The sequence below is a fragment of the Panthera tigris genome, chromosome B3 (genome assembly GCF_018350195.1).
Source record: "Panthera tigris isolate Pti1 chromosome B3, P.tigris_Pti1_mat1.1, whole genome shotgun sequence".
NCBI lineage: Eukaryota > Metazoa > Chordata > Mammalia > Carnivora > Felidae > Panthera > Panthera tigris.
Window position 1 is genome coordinate 23,934,758 of NC_056665.1, and position 21,909 is coordinate 23,956,666.

A 21,909-nucleotide genomic window follows, 5' to 3' on the forward strand; every position below is an offset into this window, starting at 1 on the left:
TGTGGATTAACAAAATAAGGAACTTTGGAAAATTGTTTAGTTGTTTTGTTTTGTATTGCAGTGAAATACTATTTTATGAATTAAGGTATGCTTGGAAGTTCCCTTAAAAATTACGATGGTTTTGTAATGTTGATCCCATGATTAAGATTATCATAGTCAGATCATTTTGGTCAGATTTATAAGATCATTATGGATCATTATTGCTACTTTTTTCATCATTGAGATTTTACATTAATTAGATATTTTTGATGTGGACAATTATATGCTAGATTTTATGAGCTCTTTCTAAGGCCTTCATTTAATTGATAAATACCCAAACACAATAAAGTTTTTCTAAAACACAAAGCAGTTCAATTTTCCATATAATATTTGTCTCATAAACGATATTAGGTTGAATTAATCAGGTGGATAGATAATGAAATTTCATATATTAAATTATTAATCATTATTTTCTGTTAAATTTGAAACATCTGTCAATAAGGGAAATAGTCTGTATCTTCCTTGGCATGATTACATAGAAGGTTTTATGTTACCTTGAGGTTGGTGTTCATACTTTGGGAATAGGTAAATGGTTTTTTTCTTGATAAAGTTCTTGTCATACATTGTTTCAATGAGAAATTGTTTTTGTGTTCTCTTTATGCTTATATATGTGTTTATGTATGTATGTATTTTAATGTGTGTATTTATTTCTCCAGAATCTAGCAAGACAATTCAAATGAACTCAATGAATAAAATAACCATGAACACTAATAATTGTAACATCAGAAAATAAAAAAGCCCTACCAGATACTGAAATGGACTCTAAAACTTCCATTATTAAAAAAAAAAAATTGAGAAAAAAATTGAGAATGAATGTAAATGAAAGGAATACTAGCACATAATTTGGTCTAATAAATATCCTACAAATACCCACTTTTATATTTTACTATCTGTATATTTATATAATACTTACATTAATGTATGTTTGCAGTGCATAGCTGCTATCTCCAAGTACCGAAGTATATCAACATACAATATTTATGCTGTTAAGGGTAGGTATTAAAAGTGTACTACCCAATGTGTTTTTTTCTAAGTACTTTCTTCCAAGACTGGGAACAAGACAACAATGTCCTCTCCCATCACTTCTATTTATATTGTTCTGTACAGTAATGACCATGCAACAGGGCAAGAAATGTAAATAAAGGCATAAAGATCACAAAGTAAGAAACAAAGATTTCTTTGCAGACAACTCAATTACTTATGTTAGAAAATCCCAAAGAGCCTACAATAACACTCCCAGAACTGAAAACTTAGTTTAGCAAGTTTGCAAGATACAAGGCCAATATACAAAAGTCAATTATATTACTATATAATAGCAACAAACAATTGAACTTTGAGATAAATCCCATTTATAATAGCACAAAAAATGAGGGACTTCTGTAATGCAATAAAATATGTACAGTATCTTTGCAAAACACTGATCAAGTTATCAAAGAAGACCTAAATAAAAGTAGAGATATATTCTGTTTATGGGTCAGAAGTTTCAAAATAGTGGAACTGTCAGTTACCCCAATTTCATTTGTAGATTCAGTATAATCCAAATAAAAAATATTGCAATTTCTTTGTAGATATCAACAAGGTCATTCTAAAATTAATGTCAAAGGTAAAACAACTATAATAGCAAAAGATATTCTGAAAAACTTATAAAGTCAGAGACTTTACACTATGTTATTTTAAGGCTTACTATAAAACTATAGTAAAAATTAACACATAGGGCAAAGAAGATAATATCTGTTAAAGATAGTCATGGAGAAAGATACCTGGGTGGTTTCTGGAATGCTGGTAGTGTTTGTTTCTGGATATGTTTATTGATTACCTGCTGTTTTTGGAAGATGCAAATTTATTGATTTCTATAATTTAATGCATGCACTTTGCTGTATCTATATTATACTTCAATTGAAAGTTTGAAATATCAAATAATACTAGTCTAAATATTGGTTAATACACTTGTAGTAATATTGTCCTATAGACTGATGATTGATTTTCTTAGGGTGTGTCAAGAGTCTCTCTTTGGGGCACCTGGCTGGCTCGGTCACTAGAGTTTACTACTCTTGATTTTTGGGGTTGTGAGTTCAAGCCCCACATTGGGCATAGAGCTAACTTTTAAAAAAAGAGTGTTATCTCTTTAACACAGGCATTTCAGCAAATAATATCAGGTAGTATTTTTTATTCACATTTTTTATATAATTGAGTATTTTTTCATGTGTTTATTTACATATCCATTTTTCTCTTATGATAATGTGCTTAGGTATTCAGAAGTCTTAATATTGAAGGTATTTTATTCTTGTTACTTTTGACATCAAAATCTTTTTAAGTTATTATAAATTCTGTTTTTTTTTTATTTTGGTGTATATTTCTTTGAATTTTAACATGTGTGGATTTTTGTATTGATGACCAAAATCAGTATACAGAACTGTTGTTTATTTTGTCCTTTAACTCCCCAAATTTCCTTAACCCTTTACAGTTATATCCTACTCCTGGTATACACTAATTAATTTTCTCTATTCCTATGGTTTTGTCTTTTGGGAATGTTAGATAAATGAAATCATACCTAATGTAACTTTTAGGATATTTCACTAAGCATCATTCCCCTGAGATACATTGAAGCTATAGTTTGAATCAATAGTCTCTTTTTTATTGTAGAACAATATTCCATTCTGTGGATGTACACCATTTATTTATCCATTCATCCATTGAATGGCATTCGTGTTGTTTCCAGTTTGGGTCTATTATGAGTAAAACTGCTATGAAAATTCATCTATAGGTTTCTCTGCAAACCTAAGTTGTTTTCAATAGCAGGGATCAGCAAACTTTCTCTTGAAGTGTCAGATAATACACTGTCTAGATTTCAGGTCCATACAGTCCCTGTCGCAGAGTACACATCTCAGTTACTGCAGCTTAAATTAATGAGTGTGGCTGTGTTCCCATGAAACTTTACTTACAAAAGTGGCAGTTGGCCATTGGGACATATTTTGCCAACCCTTGCTATACAGTAAATATTCATTATTGAGTTTTGCTATATTGTGTGGTGAGTATGTTTAATTTGATAGAAACTGCCTAAATATTTTCCTAAGTTTTGGGATCATTTTATATTCCTGACAGAAATGCATAGGACATCCTGTTGCTCTGCATCTTTATGAGCACTTGGTACAGTCAATATGTTTTACTTTAGCCATTTAAAAATTTTTTAATATTTACTTATTTTTGAAAGAGAGACAGAGTGCAAGTGAGGGGAGGGGCAGAGGGAGAGGGAGAGACAGAATCTGAAGCAGGATGTGCTGATGGCTCAGAGCCTGATGTGGGGCCCAAACCCATGAACTGTGAGATCATGACCTGAGTGGAAGTCAGATGCTTACCTGACTGAACCACCCAGGCACCCCTTACTTTAGCCATTTTAAAATGTGTGTGCATAATCTAACCAGAAAATTAACAAGAAACCAGTGACTTTGAATGACACACTGGACAAGATGTACTTAACAGATACAAGAAAATGCAAGAAAAGCATTTGACAACATACAGCATCCATTCTTGATAATCACCCTCAACAAAGTAGGGATAGAGGGAAGGTACCTCAACATCATAAAGGCCATATATGAGAGACCCACAGCTAATATCATCCTCGGGAAAAAATAAGAGCTTTTCCCCTACAGTCAACTTATCCTAAGAAACAGATTCTTACACATTCTTTTCCAGTGCACATGGAACATTCTCCACAATAGATCACACACTGGGTCACAAATCAGCCCTCAACCAGTACAAAGAGATCAAGATCATTCTGTGCATATTTTTAGACCACAACACTATGAAACTGGAAGTCAGCCACAAGAAAAAAAATTGGAAAGACCACAAATACATGGAGGCTAGGGGCTAAAATGGCTCAGTCATTTAAGTGCCTGACTCTTGATTTTGGCTCCAGTCATGAACTAGTGATTTTTGGGACCAAGCCCTATGTTGGGCTCTGTGCCGACAGTGTGGAGACTGCTTGGGATTGTCTGTCTCTTCCCTATGCAACCCCCCCACCTCTCAAAATAAATAAATAAATAACATAAAAAATAGCATCCTACTAAAGAATGAATGGGTCAATCAGGAAGTTAAAGAAGCAATTAAAAAAAGTACATGGAAGCAAATAAAAATGAAAACATGGCTGTCCAGAATCTTTGGAATGCAGCAAAGGCAGTCCTAAAAGGAAAGTATATTGCAATACAGGCCTACCTCAAGAAGGAAGAAAAGTATCAAATACACAATCTAACTTTATACCTAAAAGATCTAGAAAGGAACAGCAAATAAAGCTTAAAGGCAGCCAAAGAAGTGAAATAATAAAGATTAGAGCAGAAATAAAAGATACAGAAACAAACAAACAAAAAACAGTAGAACAGATCAATGAAACTAAAAGCTGGTTCTATGAAGAATTAATAAAATTGGTAAACCCCTTGCCAGAATTTTCAAAAAGGAAAGAGAAAGGACCCGAATACATAAAATCACAAATGAAAGGGGAGATATTATAACAAATACCACAGAAATACAAATGATCATAAGGGAATATTATAAAAAATTATATAAAATAAACTTTGGAAGGGCAATTTGGAAGAAATGGGAAAATTTCTAGAAAAATACAAACTACCAAAATTTAAACAGGAGAAATAGAAAATTGTAACAGACCCATAAACAGCAAATAAATTGAATCAGTAATCAAAAATCCCCCAATAGGGGCCCTTGGGTGGCTCAGTTGGTTGAGTATCGACTTCGGCTCAAGTCATGATCTCAGAGTTTGTGAGTTTGAGCCCCACATCAGGCTTGCTGCTGTCAGTGCAGAGCCCGCTTCAGATCTTCTGTCTCCCTCTCTCTCGGCCCCTCCCCTGTTTGTATTCTTCTCTCTCAAAAATAAAATGTTAAAAAAAATCTCCTCATAAACAAAAGGCCAGGGCCCAATGAATTCCCAAGGCAGTTTTACCAGACATTTAAAGAAGGTGTAATACCTGGGACAAAACATAAGAGACTCTGAAATATGGAGAACAAACTGAGGGTCATTGGATGGGTTGTGGGAGGGGGGATAGACTAAATGGGTAAGGGGCATTAAGGAATCTACTCCTTAAATCATTGTTGCACTATATGCTAATTAACTTGGATGTAAATTTAAAAAAATAAATTAATAAAAAATAATGAATAGGTAATACCTTTCTTCTCATATTGTTCCAAAAAATATAAATGGAAGAAAAACATCCAAAAGTCTTCTATGAAGTTAGCATTACCTTGATCCCAAAACCAAAGACCCCACTAAAAAGGAGAATTACAGGCCAATATCCCTGATGAAAATGGATGCAAAAATTCTCAACAAGATACTAGAAAATCAAATACAACAGTACATTAGAGGAATTATTCACCACAGTGGGGTTTATTCCTGGGCTTTCAGGGCTGGTTCAATATTCACAAATCAATCAGTGTAATACACCACGTTGATAAAATAATGGATAAGAACCCTATGGTCAGGAAAAAGGCAGGAATGTCCAGTCTCACCAGTACTATTTAACATAGTCCTGGAAGTCTTAGCCTCAGTACTCAAACAAAAAGAAATAAAAGAGATGCACATTGGCAAGAAGGAAGTCAAACTTTCACTATTTGCAGATGATGTGATGCTCCATGTAGAAAACCCAAAAGTCTCCACCAAAAAAATTGATAGAACTAACACTTGAATTCAGCAAAGTCACAGGATATAGAATCAGCATACAGAAATATGTTGAATTTTAGGGGCGCCTGGGTGGCTCAGTCGGTTAAGTGGCTGACTTCGGCTCAGGTCATGATCTTGTGGTCCGTGAGTTCGAGCCCCGCGTTGGGCTCTGTGCTGATAGCTCAGAGCCTGGAACCTGCTTCTGTTTCTGTGTCTCCCTCTCTCTCTGCCCCTTCCCCATTCACGCTCTGTCTCTCTCTGCCTTTCAAAAATGAATAAGTGTTAAAGAAAAAAAAAGAAATATGTTGAATTTTATACACAAATAATGAAGCAGCAGAAAAAGAAAAGAATCAATCCCAGTTACAATGACATCAAAACCCATAAGATACCTAAGAATAAACCTAACCAAAGAGGTAGAAGATCTGTACTTTGTATTTTTTTAATTAATTAATTAATTAATTAATAGAGAAAGGAAGAGGCAGAGAGCGGGGGTTGGTGTGGGAAAGAATCCCAAGCAGACTCCACACTATCAGTGCAGAGTCTGATGTAGGGCCTGAACTCACGAACTGAGATTATGACCAGAGCCAAAGTCAAGAGTTGGATGCTCTACTGACTGAGCTACCCACACTCTCTGAAGATCAAGAAATGGAAAACATTCTGTGTTCATGGGTTGGAAGAACAATCATTTTTAAAATATCTATACTACCAAAAGCAATCTACACGTTTAATGCAATCCCTATTAAAATACCACCAACATTTTTTCACAGATCTAGAACAGATAATCCTAAAATTTGTATGGAATCACACACACACACACACACACACACACACACACACACACATACACACACAGCACAAATATCCCAAGCAATCCTGAAAAGGTAAAGAAAAGCTGGAGGCATCATGATTCCGGACTTCAAGCTATATTACAAAGCTGTAGTCATCAAGACAGTATGGTACTAGCACAAAAATAGACACATATACATCAATGGAACAGAATAGAAAACCCAGAAATGGACCCACAGCTATATTTTCAAGTAACCTTCGACAAAGCAGGAAAGAATATCCAGTGGGAAAAAAGACAGTCTCTTCAAATGGTTTTGGGAAAACTGGACAGCAACAAGCAGAAGAATGAAACTGGACTGTTTTCTTATACCATACACAAAAATAAATTCGAGATGGGTGAAAGCTAAATGTGAGACCATAAAGCATGAAAATCAAGAGGAGAACATAGACACCAACGTCTTTGACCTCAGACATAGCAACTTCTTCCTAGACACATCACTAGATGCAATGGAGACAAAAGCAAAAATAAACTGTTGGGACTTCATCAAGATTAAAAGCTTCTACACAGTGAAGGAAAAAAATCAACAAAAATAAAAGGCAGCCTACAGAATGGGACAGGACATTTGTAAATGACCTATCTGATAAAGGCTAGTATGCAAAATCTATAATGTGCTTATCAAACTCAGAACCTAAAAAACAAATAATCCAGTTAAGAAATGGACAGAAGACATGAATAGACATTTTTCCAAAGAAGACATCCAGATGACTAACAGACAAATGAAAAGATGCTCATCAGGGAAATACAAATCAAAACCATAATGCAATACCACCTCACACATGTCAGAACGGCCACAATTAACCACACAAGAAACCACAGATGTTGGTGAGGATGAGGAGAAAGGGGAACCCTATCGCACTGTTGGTGGGAATGCAAACTGGTGCAGCCACTTTCAAACAGGGAGGTTCCTCAAAAAAAAATAGAACCACCCTACAACATAGCAATTGCATTACTATTTACCCAAAGTATACAAAAGTACAGATTTAAAAGTGTACATACACTCTGATGTTTATAGCAGCATTTTCAATAGTCAAACTATGGTAAGAGCCCAAAGATGAATGAGTGTGTGTGTGTGTGTGTGTGTGTGTGTGTGTGTGTGTGTAAAATGGAATATTACTCTGCCATCAAAAAGAAATCTTGCCATTTGCAAAAATGTGGATGGAACTAGTATATTATGCAAGTGAAATAAGTCAGAAAGGTATCACAGGATTTCACTTGTGATATTTAAGAAACAAAGCAGATAAACATTTGGGAGGTGAGGTGAAGAAAAAAGAGAGGGGTAAAGAAACTGCAAGAGACTCTTAGAGAGCAAACTGAGTGTTAATGGAGAGAAGTTGAGGAGGATGGGCCAGATGGGTGATGGGTATTAAGGAGGGCACTTATTATGCTGTTGTATGTAAGTGAGGAATTACTGAAATCTACTCCTGAAACCAGTACTTCAGTGCATGTTAACTAGAATTTAGATAATAATTTGAGAATAAAATAAAAATTAAAACTGTGTGCACCATTCTAATGAATAATGATATTGAACATTCATTTTGTGCTTCTCACCCATGTATCTTTAAGTTTCAGTTTATATTTTTGCTCTTTTTCTAACAGGATTGTTATTTTCTTATGCTGAGATTAGAGAGTTTGCCATATACCATGAAAGTCTTTTGTGTTAGATACGTGATTTCTAAGTATTTTTTCATAGTCTGTGGCTTATTGTTTTCATCCTCTAACAGTGTATTTCTCACAGGAAAGGTTTATATTTTTGGTTGCATGTTTAATAGCTAACTCCAGGTCATAAGGATTTTCTCTTAGGATATCTCCTATAGTTTAGTGTTTCATAAAGATGTATAATTTAGACCTATATTCATTTTGAGTTGATTTTTCAGTGTTTATTTATTTGTGTGTGTGAGAGAGAGACAGAGTGCAAGTGGAGGAGGGACAGAGAGAGAGGGAGACACAGAATCTGAATCAGGCTCTAGGTTCTGAGCTGTCAGTATAGACCCTGATGTGGTGCTCGATCCCATGAACCTTGAAATCATGATTTGAGCCAAAGTTGGATGCTTAGCTTACCAAGCTACTCAGGTATGCCTATCTTGAGTTAATTTTTGTATATGGTGTGAGGATTAGTTTGAGGCTTTGTTTTGATTTTTTGTTTTTGTTTTGTCCTTGGTGTTGTATGATAATTATTCTAACACCATTTGCTGATAATCAAATTGAGTTCTTCTTGTATCTGTGAAAAAACAAATGGACATTTTATATGGATCCGTTTCTGAAATCTGTCCTATACATCTCTGTGCCTACTCCTTGATTAATGTATATTTATAATATTTTTTAACTATAGTTTGATTTCTCTAACATAATTCTTCCTTATCAAAAACTGCTTTGGTTATACCTTTGCCTCTATATATATATATATATATATATATATATATATATATATATATAAAATCAGCCTGTATCTACAAAAAAATCTGCTCTAATCTTAATAGCTATTGCAGAAGATCTTTAGAAAACTGTGGGTATAATGAACAATTTTCCTATGTTGAATCTACCAGTCTATAAATATGATATCTCTTTTACATTTATTTAGGGCGTCTTTCATTTTTTTAAACTTGATTTCTTTATTTTGTGAAAGTAACAGAGCATGCACATGAGAAGGGAAAGAGGAAAGGGAAAGAGAGAATCCCAAGGATTTTTCTCCACGTGTAGAGTTGGCTCCTAGAGGGGCTTGATAGTCCTACTGGCTCAGTGGTGTGGCTCTGCCTGGCTCATGTCTCTGGAAGACTCTGAGGCCATAGTCTTATCTCTCAGAGCTTCCTAGCCTGCCTGGTTCAGTTAGCCAGGCAGCCCCAAATGTGCTCAGATTGATGATGCCTCCATCAACACCATTCCGTGGAAAGCTGAACAAAAAGAATGAGAACTCACTATAGTCATTCTCATCGAAATTGAGGTCCAGAACGTTATCTGCCCCAGGGAACATAAGCGTGAGGGACAGCAGCTTCCCCTGGGTCACACTCCTTCAACTACCAGCACCGAGGACCTCAGCATAGGAGAGCTTTCCTGAGGCCTCACGGTCCAGGAACTGTTTCCCCAGCTTACTGGGACATCCAGGGCTCGCAGGTCCTGAGGGGGATGGCCAGTGTCTTGGGTCGCATGGGGCAAATGGTCCCCAAGGCCTACTAGGATTTCAATGGCATGACTGATGCCAGCCCTGGGAGCCGAGGGCAGGGACCTGTGTGGGCCAGGATGGCACCTCGGGCATAGCTCATGGCCGAGAGTGTTGAGTTGCCAAGCATGGGAGCTTGCCTAGCCTTGCGGGGAACCCCAGCTTGAGCCAGATGGGATTCCTGGATGAGCGCCTTCCCTCGCTGGCATATGTGGAGTGGCCCATGGCTCGGGGTGGTGGGCCAAGGCATAAGTCTGGTTTGCAGCACGTGCCACCTTGGGAATAAACCCCGGTCCACACACAAGTCGGCAAGCAATGCCTGTGCTTTGGGCCCAGGGTGGAAGTCAAGATGCTGTGCTGACCATTGGACTGGACGGTAAAGGCACGGTCTGCAGAGGACTGCACCCTGGGTGATTCCATAGGCCTGCTCAGATCTAGTGTCTCATGGTATTCCCAGGTCAGTTGTGGGTTCCTGGGAAGGCTCAGGCCTCCTCTCAGGGGGTGAAGCATGTCTACCAGGGCTGGCCTCAGGGTGCACAGATTAGCCACTGCGGTCCCACTCCTGTGTGCACTCCTGGCCCTGGGGCTCCCAAGGAAGGGCACCCAGCGGCGGTGTTCATGCCTTTCAATGGGCCCTGGACGAAGAACTTATTGCCAACCAGTCCTGCCATGGAGACCTTGTCTCTGTGGTCACAGAGCTGGGGAGGTGAAAGAGTTACTCTACAAGGTTCTGTCTATTGGACTTGACACAGTTGTTCCATGTCTGTTCTGGTGGGTTGGAGACTCCTCTGTGGTGGCCTCGCAGCTGGGCGGGGGCCTGAGAGCTACAAGGCCAGGCACAGTGCCATGGCAGCACATGGAGTTGGGAAGGGGTTGGCCTCCCTTTGTGACAGAGACGTCTTCTCTCACTGTGCCCTTGGCCTGTGGGGCTGCAGCCCTTGTGCTCACTGTGAGGGCCACACTGGTGTTCCTGGACCATGGGAAGGGGACATGTTGCCTGCAGCGGGCCGCATCCTTGCAAAGGCCAAAGTCTGTCTGCGGATGCCCACGCTGCAGCATCCTGTGGCCAACAGGGGAGTCCGTTGGGCAGAGGGTGCCAGAGGGTAATTCCATGCGGGCAGGAACACGCTCCCATGGACCGGGCAGCCCAGGGGATGCTCATTCCCTTGGAGGCCAAGGCCCTGGCACCCATTGGCTCTGGCCTTACCGACACGCTGGGCTAGAACACGGCTGTGGTTCAGTCGGGATTGTCACTGGTGTTTGGTGGGGGCAAGGCCCATGCCGCTCAGGTCATTCTGGCAAAGTGGAGAGGAGTGGGCACCTGTTGTCATGTGGCCACCTCGGGGGGCTCTGTGTTGGCCTCTGCCCCATAGCCTGGAGGCCAGGGCGGCCAGCCTCCCTGCGGGCAGTTTTTGGGTTTTCCTTTGACCCCTGAGTTTCCATCCAGTGCTGGCGTCCAAGTTGCCAGGGTGGCCAGCTGTGGGAGTGGATGGGTGTCTGGGCCGGTGGGCGCTTCTTGGCCAGAGTGGCTTTGGGAGAGGGAAACCCTGCCCAACGTTAGTGGCCCAGAATTGTCCAAGGAGGCTCCGTGGTGTGCAAGGCCACCGGTCCTGTGCTGTTGCGTGGCGGGACTCCAGGGCCAGGATCTGCGCACCAGGTATGTCCGTGGAGGGCCCCAGGCCTGCACGGCGGAGCAGCCACACACACCCCTAGCCCAACCTCCCAGCACACACTGACCCTCCACACACAAGAAGAGGCACACACTCCTGCTCCTACAGTCCCCTGTGCCCGCAGCTTCTTGCCTATTCGCAGACAGCCCCAAGGGGCCATGGGACAGGACAGGCAGAGAGGCACAAGGCTTGGTCATGGATTCCTTCTGCACTGTGTGGTGAGTGGAGGCCCTGGGTACCTTGCTCACTCCCACGGATGATTGTTCCCCTTTTCTCAGGTGCAGTGGACATGTCAGGCTTGCCATCGGCCAAGAGAAGAAGGCCTTCCTGGCCCCCGAGTGCCTGTGGTTGGCGGGACCACCAGAAGAAGTGTGCCCCACTATGGGCACCTTGCCGACAGGAGTGACCAGACGGTAAGCCTTCCCCAGTGTAAGCTTGTACCGTGGGCTTTAGGCTTTCACGGGCCTGCCCAAGAGGCCACCAGTGAAGGTTGCCAGCAGGGCGTGTGGGGTTTTGATGCCAGAGGGGCCTGCCCGTTCCTCTGGCTTAGTGGCATGGCTCTGCATGACCCGGACTGCGGGTGGACTCTGAGTCCCTCGGCTTGTCCCACTGAGCTACTCGGCCCACATGGGTCAGCTGTGCAGGTGGCCCCAAATGTGCTCGGATCGATGATGACTCCCTCAACAGCATTCCTTGGAAAGCTGAACAAAATGAGTGAGAACTCCCTACCGTCTTTCTCATCGAAACTGAGGTCCAGCACGTTGTCTGCCCCAGGGAAGGTAAGCGTCAGGAACAGCAGGCTTCCCCTTGGTCACACTCCTTCAAGCACCAGCACCCATGGCCTCTGCCTAGGAGAGCCTCGCGGGGGACTCATGGTCAGGGAAGCATTTACCACCTGAGCAAGGTTTCCAAGGCACAGAGGTCCTGAGGGCAATGACTGGTGTCTGGGGTCAGTGGGGCCTCTGCTCCCCAAGGCCTCGGACTCAAAGGCATGTCTGTGGCACCAGAACGGGGAGTCAAGGGCTGGAGACTGGGCCAGAACAGACCCTGGGGCATAAGCTCATGGAAGTGTGGGTTGAGAGGCCAAGCATGTCAAGCTTACCTGGTCCACGGGTGGGGGTGTGGAGCCCCAGCCTGAGGCAACGGTGATCCCTGGATGAGTCCTTTCTCTCACTGACACATATGGAGTGGGCTCCTGGCTTGGGCTGGTGGGCTAAGGCAGGAAGCCAGGCTGTGGCACCTGCCAGCTTGGCATCCTTGGCCCTACCTGGCGACAAACAAGGCAGCAAGCAGTGCCAGCACTCCGTGCCCAGGGCGGAATACAAATTGCTGTGCTGGCCATTTGCCTGGATGGTAATGGTACAGTCCAGAGAGGGCTGCACCCTGGGAGACCGCACGGGCCTGCCCAGCTCAGGTGTCTTGTTGAGTTCCCAGGCCATTCATGGTTTCCGCGGAGGCGTCAGTCCTCCTATTGCAGAGGGCAACACGTGGCTCCCAGGGCCAGATTCAAAGTGCACAGGTGTGGCATGGCGTTCCCCTTCCTGCGGGCAGTCCTGGCCCCTGGGTTCCCAAGGAAGGGCACCCATTGGTGGTGTTCCTTGGGCCTTTCAGTGGGGTCCTGGCCAAAGAAGCTACCCCGGCTGGGTGTGCCACGGAGACCTTGTCTGCTCGGCACAGAGCTGGTGAGGCGAAAGTGATACTCTGGGATATTCTATCCCTTATTTGGCACAGTGTGTCTCACATCCTCTCGGGTGGGCCGCAGACCCCTCTGTGGTGGCCTGGCAGCCAGGCACTGGCCTGCTAGCTCTGAAGCCAGGCGCTTTGCCTCAGCCCCATGGGCCGCTTGGCAGTCGTCCGCCTCCCTTTGGGAAGGAGATGTGTTCTCCTCTCAGTGTGTCCCTAGCCTGCAGAGCTGCAGCCTAGGGCTCTTTGTGAGGGCCACGCAGGTGTTTCTGGGCTGTGGGAAGGGGCCACATCGCCTGCAGAGGGCCACATCCTTCCAAAGGCCAAAGCCCATGGGAGGCTGCCCTTCCTGGAGTATCCTTCTGCTGATGGGGGCGTCCATTGGATGGAGGGCGCTGGAGGGACTTTCCATGCAGGTAGGGACACACTCCCGCGGATCAGGCAGCCCAGGGAATGCTCGTTCCCATGTGGGCCGGGGCCTGGGTGCCCACTGGCCCTGGCCTCACCAATACCTTGGGCAAGAAAGTGCCTGTGGTTCGGTCGGGTTTGGCACCTGATTTGGTGGGGGCTAGGCCTGTGTAGCCTAGACGCTGAGGGCATTCTGGCAGAGTGGAGAGGAGCGGGAAGCTCTTGTCGTGTGGCTACCTCAGGGGGCTCTGTGTTGGCTTTGGCCCTGTAGCCTGTGGGCCAGGGCAGCCAGCTTCCCTGTGGGCGGTTTTTCCATCCCGTGCTGGCATCCATGGTCCACACTGACAGGGTGGCTAGTGGCGGAAGAGGATGCGTGTCTGGACTGGTGGGTGCTGCTTGGCCAGAGTGGCTTTGGGAGAGGGAAACCCTGCCCAATATTAGTGGCCCAGAGGTGTCCAACATGGCTCCCTGGAGTGCAAGGCCACCGGTCCTCTGCCGTTGCCTGGCGGGACACTGGGACTAGGATCTGTGCACCACAGGTGCTCTTGCAAGGCCCCAGGCCCTCACGGTAGAGCGGCCACACATGCCCCCTAGCCGAAACCCCCAGCACACACTGACACTCCATGCACAGGAACAGGCACACACTCCTGCTCTTACAGTCCCCTGTGCCTGTGGCTTCTTGCCCATCCGTGGGCAGCCCCAAAGGACCAAAGGACAGGACAGGCAGAGAGGCACAATGCTTGGTCATGGATTCATTCCATCCTGTGTGGTGAGGGGAGCCCCTGGGTACTTTGCTCACTCCCACGGGTGATTGTTCCTCTTTTCTCAGGTGCATTGGACAGGCCACGCTCGCCGTTGGTCGAGAGAAGGCCTCCCTGGCCCCCAAGTGCCTGTGATTGGCGGGACCACTGGAAAAGGTGTGCCCTGCTATGAGCATCTTACTGACAGGAGCACCCAGACGGTAAGCTATCTCCAGTGTCAGCTGTGCTGCTGGCTTTAGACTTTGGGAACTTGTCGAAGAGACCGCTAATGAAGGTTGCCCCCAGGGCGTGTGGGGTTTTGATCCCAGAGAGGCCTGATCATTCCTCTGGCTCAGTGTCAAGGCTCTGTATGGCCCAGGTGGTGGGCAGACCCTGAGTTCTTCGGCACACCAGGGTCAGGTGTGCAGGTGGCCCCGAATGTGCTCGGATCGATGATGACTCCCTCAACAGCATTCCTTGGAAAGCTGAACAAAATGAGTGAGAACTCCCTACCGTCTTTCTCATCAAAACTGAGGTCCAGCACGTTGTCTGCCCCAGGGAAGGTAAGCATCAGGGACAGCAGGCTTCCCCTTGGTCACACTCCTTCAAGCACCAGCACCCATGGCCTCCGCCTGGGAGAGCCTTGCTGGGGGCTCATGGTCAGGGAGGCATGTACCACCTAAGCAGGGTTTCCAAGGCATGCAGGTCCTGAGGGCAATGGCCGGCAACTGGAGTCACTGGGACAGCTGGTCCCCAAGGCATTGGACTTGAAAGGCGTGTCTGTGGCACCGGCCCAGGGTGTCGAGGGCTGGGTCCTGTGTGGGCCAGGATGGCCCCACGGCATAGCTTGTGGCAGTGTGTGTTGAGAGGCCAAGCATGGCAAGTTTGGCAGGCTGTGGGGAGCGCGGGAGCCCCAGCCCGAGGCAGCAGCAATCCCTGGAGGAGTCCTTCTCTCACTGATGTACGTGGAGCGGCCCCTGGCTTGGGCTTCTGGGCCAAGGCAAGAGGCCAGGCTGTGGCACCTACCAGGTTGGAAACATCAGCCCTGCCAGGCGCCACACAAGGCAGCAAGCAGTGCCAGTGCTTCAGGCCCAGGGTGGAAGTCAGGATGCCGTGCCGGCCGAAGGCCTGGACGGTAATGGCACGGTCCAAAGGGGACCACGCCCTGGGGGAGTGCCCGGGCCTGCTCAGCCCTGGTGTCTTGTTGCGTTCCCAGGTCAGTCATGGGTTACGTGGAGGCCTGCAGCCTCCTCTTGTGGATGGCAAAGCGTAGCTCCCAGGGCCAGCTTCAGGGTGCACTGGTGTGACACGGTGGTCTCCGTCCTGAGGGCCCTCCTGGCCGCTGGGCTCCGGAGGAAGGGCGCCCAGTGGTGATGTTCCTCAAGGATTTCAGCGGGGCCCTGGCCAAAGAAGCTACTCTGGCTGGGCCTGCCACGGAGACCTTGTCTCCTTGGCACCTTGCTGGTAAGGCAAAAGTGATACTCTTTGATGGTCTCTCCCTTGGAGTCGGGCACAGTGTGTCTCAAGTCCTCTTGGGTAGGCCGCAGATTCCTCTGTGGTGGCCTGGCAGCCGGGCAGGCATGAGAGTTCTGAGGCCAGTTGTAGTACCTTGGCCCCATGGGCCACTTGGAAAAGGTCAGCCTCCCCTTGGGAACGAGATGTGTTCTCCTCTCAGTGTGCCCCTGGGCTGTGGGGCTGCAGCCTAGCGCTCTTTGTGAGGGCCATGATGGTGTTCCTGGGCCGTGGGAAGGGGCCACGTCACCTGCAGAGGGCCACAGCCTTGCAAAGGCCAAAGCCTATGGGCAGCTGCCCTCCCTAGAGCATCCTGCCACTGACAGGAGCCTGTGTTGGGCGGAGGGCACCAGAGGGACTTTCTGTGCAATCACGAAACACTCCCCTGGACTGGGCAGCCCATGGGATGCTATTTCCCTTGTGCCTGGGACCCTGGCGCACACTGGACCTGGCCTCGCCGACACCCCGGGCAAGAAAGTGCCTGTGGTTTGGTCAGGATTGGCACCGGATTCAGTGGGGACAAGACCGGTGTAGCCTAGCCACTCAGGCCATACTGGCAGAGTGAAGAGAAGCGGGCAGCTGTTGTTGTGTGGCCGTCTTGGAGGGCTCTGAGTTGGCTTCTGCCCCGTAGCCTGAGGACCAGGGCGGCCAGACTCCCTGCGGGTTGTTGTTGGGTTTTCCTTTGACTCCTGAGTTTCCATCCCGTCCTGGCGTCCACGGTCCATGTTGACAGGGTGGCTAGTGGTGGGAGAGGATGCATGTCTGGGCCAGAGGGCTCTGCTTGGCCAGAGTGGCTTTGGGAGAGGGAAAACCTGCCCAACGTTAGTGGCCCAGAGGCGTCCAACATGGCTCCCTGGTGTGCAAGGCCACTGGGCCTGTGCCATTGCTTGGCAGGACGCCAGGGCCAGGATCTGCACACCAGGCATGCATGCCCTTGCAGGGACTCGGGCCTCCCAGTTCAGCAGCCCCATACACCCCCTAGCCCAGCCTCCCAGCACACATGACCCTCCATGCACACGAAGAGGCACATGCTCCTGCTCCCACAGTGCCCTGTGCCCGTGGCTTGTTGCCCGTCCGCAGGCAGGCCCAAGGGGCCGAGGGACAGGACAGGCAGACAGACTCAAGGCATAGTCACAGATTACTTCTGACCTGTGTGGTGAGCGGAGCCCCTGGATACCTTGCTCACACGCACGGGCAATTGCTCTCCTTTTCTCAGGTGCAGTGGACACACCAGGCTCACCATTGGCCGAGAGAAGAAGGCCTCCCTGATCCCCGAGTGCCTGTGGTTGGCAGGACTGCCAGAAGAGGTGTTGCCCGCAACGGGCACCTTGCTGACTGGAGCGAGAAGACGGTAAGCCATCTCCGTGTCAGTTGTGCTGCTGGCTTTAGGCTTTCGCAAGCCTGTCCAAAAGGCCACTAAGGAAGGTTGCTGGCAGGACGTGTGGGGTTTTGAACCCAGAAGGGCCTGTCCTTTAATGGCTCTGCACGTCCTGGGCCACGGGCAGACCCTGAGTCCTTCGGCTTGTCCCGCTGAGCCATCCGGCCCACCAGGTTCGGCTGTGCAGGTGGCCCCGAATGTGCTCGGATCGATGATGACTCCCTCAACAGCATTCCTTGGAAAGCTGAACAAAATGAGTGAGAACTCTCTACCGTCTTTCTCATCGAAACTGAGGTCCAGCACGTTGTCTCCCCTAGGGAAGGTAAGCGTCAGGGACAGCAGGCTTCCCCTTGGTCACACTCCTTCAAGCACCAGCACCCACGGCCTCTGCCTAGGAGAGCCTCATGGGGGACTCATGGTCAGGGAAGCATTTACAACCTAAGCAGGATTTCCAAGGCATGCAGGTCCTGAGGGGAATGGCCGGCGACTGGGGTCACTGGAGCAGCTGGTCCCCAAGGCGTTGGACTTGAAAGGCGTGTCTGTGGCACCAGCCTGGGGTGTCGAGGGCTGGGACCTGTGTGGGCCAGGATGGCCCCACGGGCATAAGCTCGTGGCAGTGTGTGTTGAGAGGCCAAGCATGGCAAGCTTGCCTGGCCCATGGGTGGGTGTGCAGAGGCCCAGCCCGAGGCAGCAGTGATCCCTGGACGAGCCCTTTCTTTCCCTGACATTTGTGGAGCAGGCACCTACTCGGGCTGGTGGGCTAAAGCAGGAAGCCAGGCTGCGGTACCTGCCAGCATGGCATCCTCGCCCCTACCAGGTGACAAACAAGGTGGCAAACAGTGCCAGCACTTCGTGCCTAGGGCGGAATACAAGTTTCTGTGCTGGCCATTTGCCTGGATGGTAATGGCACAGTCCAGAGAGGGCTGTGCCCTGGGAGACCTCAATAGCCTGCTCAGCTCAAGTGTGTCATAGCGTTCCCAGGTCTTCCATGGGTTCTGCAGAGGCCTCAGGCCTCCTCTTGACGACGGCAAAGTGTGGCTCCCAGGGCTGGCTTCAGGGTGCACGGGTGTGGCATGGCGGTCCCCCTCTTGAGGGCCCTCCTGGCTTCTTGACTCCTGAGGAAGGGTACCCAGTGGTTGTGTTCCTCAGGGCTTTCAGCAGGGCTCTGGCCAAAGAAGCTACCCCGGCCAGAGACCTTGTCTCCTTGGCACGGTACTGGTGAGGTGAAAGTGATATTCTCAGTCTCACTTGGACTCAGGCACAATGTGTCTCACGTCCTCTCTGGTGGGCTGCAGACTACTCTGCGATGGCCTTGTGGTCAGGCACGAGCCTGCGAGGTCTGAGGGCAAGCCCAGTACCTCGGCCCCATGGGCTACTTGGAAGACATCTGCTTCCCTGTGGGAAGGAGTTGTATTCTCCTCTCATTGTGACCCTTTCCTGTGGGGCTACAGCCTAGCGCTCTCTGTGAGGGCCACGCTGGTGTTCCTGGCCTGTCGGAATGGGCCACATCGCCTACAGAGGGCCACATCCTTGCAAAAGCCAAAGCCTGGGGGCAGCTGCCCTCCCTGGAGCATCCTGACACTGATGGGGGTGTCCGTTGGGAGAAGGGCGACGAAGGGACTTTCTGTGAAAACAGGAACACACTCCTGAGGACGGGCAGCCCAGGGGATGCTCGTTCCATTGCGGCCCAGGGCCCTGGTGCCCACCGGCCCTGGACTTACTGACACCATGGGCAAGAAAGCACCCATGGTTCAGTCGGGTTTGGCACCATATTTGGTGGAGGTTAGGACCATGTAGCCTAGCCATTCAGGGCATTCTGGTAGAGTGGAGAAGAAATACACCTGTTGTCGTGTGGTTGCCTCGGAGGGCTCAGCTTTGGCTTCAGCGCCGTAGCTGCAGGCCAGGGTGGCCAGCCTAACTGTGGGTGGTTGTTAGGTTTTCCTTGGACCCCTGAGTTTCCATTCTGTGCTGGGGTCCAAAGTCCACGTTGACAGGGTGGCCAGTGGCGGAAGAGGATGCATGTCCGGGCCAAGCGCATTGCTTGGCCAGAGTGGCTTTGGGAGAGGGAAACCATAACCAACGTTAGTGGCCCAGAGGCATCCAACGTGGCTCCCTGGTGTGCAGACCACCAGTCCTATGCCATTGTGTGGTGGGATGCCAGGGCCAGGATCTGCGCACCAGGTCGGCTCTTGGGTGGCCACAGGCCCAAACGGTGGAGCGACAACACATACCTCCTAAACCAACCTCCCAGTGCACTCAGACACTCCATGCACATGAAGAGATACAAGCTCGTGCTCCTCCAGTCCCCTGAACCCAAAGCTTCTTGCCTATCTGCAGGCTGCCCCAAGGGACTGAGGGAAATAACAGGCAGAGAGGCGCAAGTCTTGGTAATGGATTCCTTCTGCCCTGTGTGTAGACTGGAACCCCTGGGTAACTTGCCCATGCCCATGGGTGATTGCTGCACTTTTCTCAGGTGCAGTCGACACGCCAAGCTCGCCACCGGCTGAGAGAAGAAAGCCTCCCTGGCCCCCGAGTGCCCGTGGATTGCGTATCTACCGGAAGAAGTGTGCCCCACTATATACAATTTCACGAAAGGAGCACCCAGACGGTAAGCCTTCTAAAGTGTCAGCTGTGCTACTGGCTTTAGGCTTTCCAAAACCTGCCTGAGAGGCCGCTAATGAAGGTGGCCCGCTGGGAAAGTGGGGTTTGCAACTCAGGGGGGCCTGTCCGTTCCTCTGGCTCAGTGGCGTGGCTCTGCACGGCCCGGGCACCGGGAGGACCCTGAGTCCCTCGGCTTGCCCCGCTGAGCCACCCGGCCCACCTGGGTCAGCCGGCCAGGCCGCCCAGAATGTGCTCGGATCGATGATGACTCCCTCAACAGCATTCCTTGGAAAAGCTGAACAAAATGAGTGAGAACTCCCTCCCGTCGTTCTCATCGAAACTGAGGTCCAGCACGTTGTCCGCCCCAGGGAAGGTAAGCGTCAGGGACAGCAGGCTTCCCATTGGTCACACCCCTGCAAGCAGCAGCGCCCACGGCCTGCGCCTGGGAGAGGCTCGCGGGGTGTCTCCGGGTCAGGGAGCCGTTTCCCCACCTTCGCAGGCTTTCCACGGCTCGCAGGCAAGGAGCCTGAGGGCAATGAGCGGCATCTGAGGTCGAGTGGGGCAGCTGGTGCCCAAGGCCTAGGACTTCAAAGGCGTGTCTGTGGCACGGGCCCTGGGAGCCGGGGGCAGGGACCTGGCTGGCAGGGCCTGCGGGCAGTGGCTGGCGACTGGGGTGGAGTGGGGCAGCTGGTCCCCCCCAAGGCCTAGGACTTCACCGGCGTGTCTTGTGGCACCGGCCCTTGGGAGTCGAGGGCTGGGGCCTGCGAGGGCCCGGAGGGCTGTGCGGGCCTAAGCGCGCGGCGGTGTGTGTTGAGGGGCCGGGCGAGGCAAGCCTGGCGGGCCGTGGGGGGGCGCGGGAGCCCCAGCCCGAGGCGGCGGCCATCCCTGGACACGAGCCCTTTCTCTCACTGACGTACGTGGAGCGGCCCCTGGCTCGGGCTTCTGGGCCGGGGCAAGAGGCCGGGCTGCGGCACCGGCCAGGTTGGAACCATCGGCCCTGCCCGGCGGCCACGCAAGGCGGCAAGTGGCGCCGGCGCTTCGGGCCCAGGGTGAAGCCGGCATGCCGGGCCGGCCGAAGGCCTGAACGGGACTGGCACGGTCCAGAGGGGACCGCGCCCTGGGGGAGTGCCCGGGCCTGCTCAGCCCTGGTGTCTCGTGGCGTCCCCGCGTCCGTCGTGGGTTACGCGGAGTCCTGCGGCCTCCTCCCGTGGATGGCACAGTCAGTGGCTCCCAGGGCCGGCTTCAGGGTGCAGCGGTGTGGCACGGCGGTCCCCCTCCTCAGGGCCCTCCTGGCCGCTGGTCTCCGGAGGAAGGGCGCCAGGGGTGGTGGCCTTTCAACAGGGGCCCTCAACAGGGCCCCGGCCAAAGAGGCTGCCCCCCAGCCCCCGCCCGGGCCTGCCACGGGGGCGCTGTCTCCTCGGGCACGGAGCTGGTGGGGCCAAAGTAGACACCCCGGGAGGTGCTGCCCCTTGCAGTCGGGCACGGTGTGCCTCCCGTCCTCTCGGGTGGGCCGCAGGTTCCTCTGCGGTGACCTGGCAGGCAGGCGCGGGCCTGCGATCCCTGAGGCCAGGCGCGGTGCCTCGGCCCCGCGGGCCGCTTGGCAGAGGTCCGTCTCCCGTGGCGAGGGCGACGTGATCTCCTCTCGCTGTGGCCCTGGCCTGCGGGGCTGCAGCCCTTGTGTTCCCTGTGAGGGCCACGCGCGTGTTCCTGGGCCGTGGGCAGGGGCCACGTCGCCTGCCGCGGGCCGCATCCTTGCAAAGGTCAAAGCCTGTCTGCGGCTGCCCTCCCTGCAGCTTCCGGCCGTCGGCGGCCCGGTCCATTTGGCAGAGTTGGCGGGGCAGGTGGGAACACACTCCCACGGAGCGGGCAGCCCAGGGAATGCTCGTTCCCTTGCGGGCCGGGGCCCTGGCGCCCCGTGGCCGTGGCCTCGCCGACTCCCTGGTAGGGAACGCGCACGCGGCTCGGTGGGCTTTGGCGCCGGCGTTAGTTGGGGGCCGGGCCCGGGCAGCCTAGCCGCCCCGGCCATTCTGGCGGAGTGGAGAGGTGGGGGCACCGTTTGTCCCGTGGCCGCCTGGGAGGGCGCTGCCTCGTCCTCTGCCCCGTAGCCTGCGGGCCAGGGCGGCCAGACTCCCTGGGGGGCAGGTTTTGGGTTTTCCTGGGACCCCTGAGGTTCCATCCAGTGCTGGCTTCCACGGTGCACGTGGAAAGGGTG

At 50.3% G+C, this 21,909-nt stretch overlaps 1 protein-coding gene and 5 non-coding genes across 22 annotated transcripts in view; all 6 read left to right on the forward strand.

Annotated features, from left to right (window-relative positions):
- The first annotated feature begins 9,400 nt into the window (after positions 1-9,400).
- LOC122239897 lies at positions 9,401-9,493 on the forward strand. Its single transcript, XR_006219284.1, has one exon. It is a non-coding gene; the product is annotated as a small nucleolar RNA SNORD116 (small nucleolar RNA).
- A 2,544-nt stretch (positions 9,494-12,037) lies between these two features.
- LOC122239877 lies at positions 12,038-12,130 on the forward strand. The gene has a single exon (XR_006219260.1). It is a non-coding gene; the product is annotated as a small nucleolar RNA SNORD116 (small nucleolar RNA).
- A 2,522-nt stretch (positions 12,131-14,652) lies between these two features.
- LOC122239878 lies at positions 14,653-14,745 on the forward strand. Its single transcript, XR_006219261.1, has one exon. It is a non-coding gene; the product is annotated as a small nucleolar RNA SNORD116 (small nucleolar RNA).
- A 2,556-nt stretch (positions 14,746-17,301) lies between these two features.
- On the forward strand, positions 17,302-17,394 carry LOC122239876. The gene has a single exon (XR_006219259.1). It is a non-coding gene; the product is annotated as a small nucleolar RNA SNORD116 (small nucleolar RNA).
- Positions 17,395-19,913: 2,519 nt separating this feature from the next.
- The window catches only part of LOC122239409, a 61,834-nt gene continuing 59,838 nt past the window's right edge, over positions 19,914-21,909 (forward strand). For all 17 annotated transcript variants that reach the window (XR_006218467.1, XR_006218466.1, XM_042988272.1 and 14 more), the window contains exon 1: positions 19,914-20,070. Coding sequence is in view for 15 of the 17 variants with exons in the window: in XM_042988272.1 (XP_042844206.1) it covers positions 20,002-20,070 (69 nt within the window). In the remaining 2 variants the exon portion in view is untranslated. The remainder of the gene's footprint in view (positions 20,071-21,909) is intronic.
- On the forward strand, positions 19,953-20,046 carry LOC122239879. The gene has a single exon (XR_006219263.1). It is a non-coding gene; the product is annotated as a small nucleolar RNA SNORD116 (small nucleolar RNA).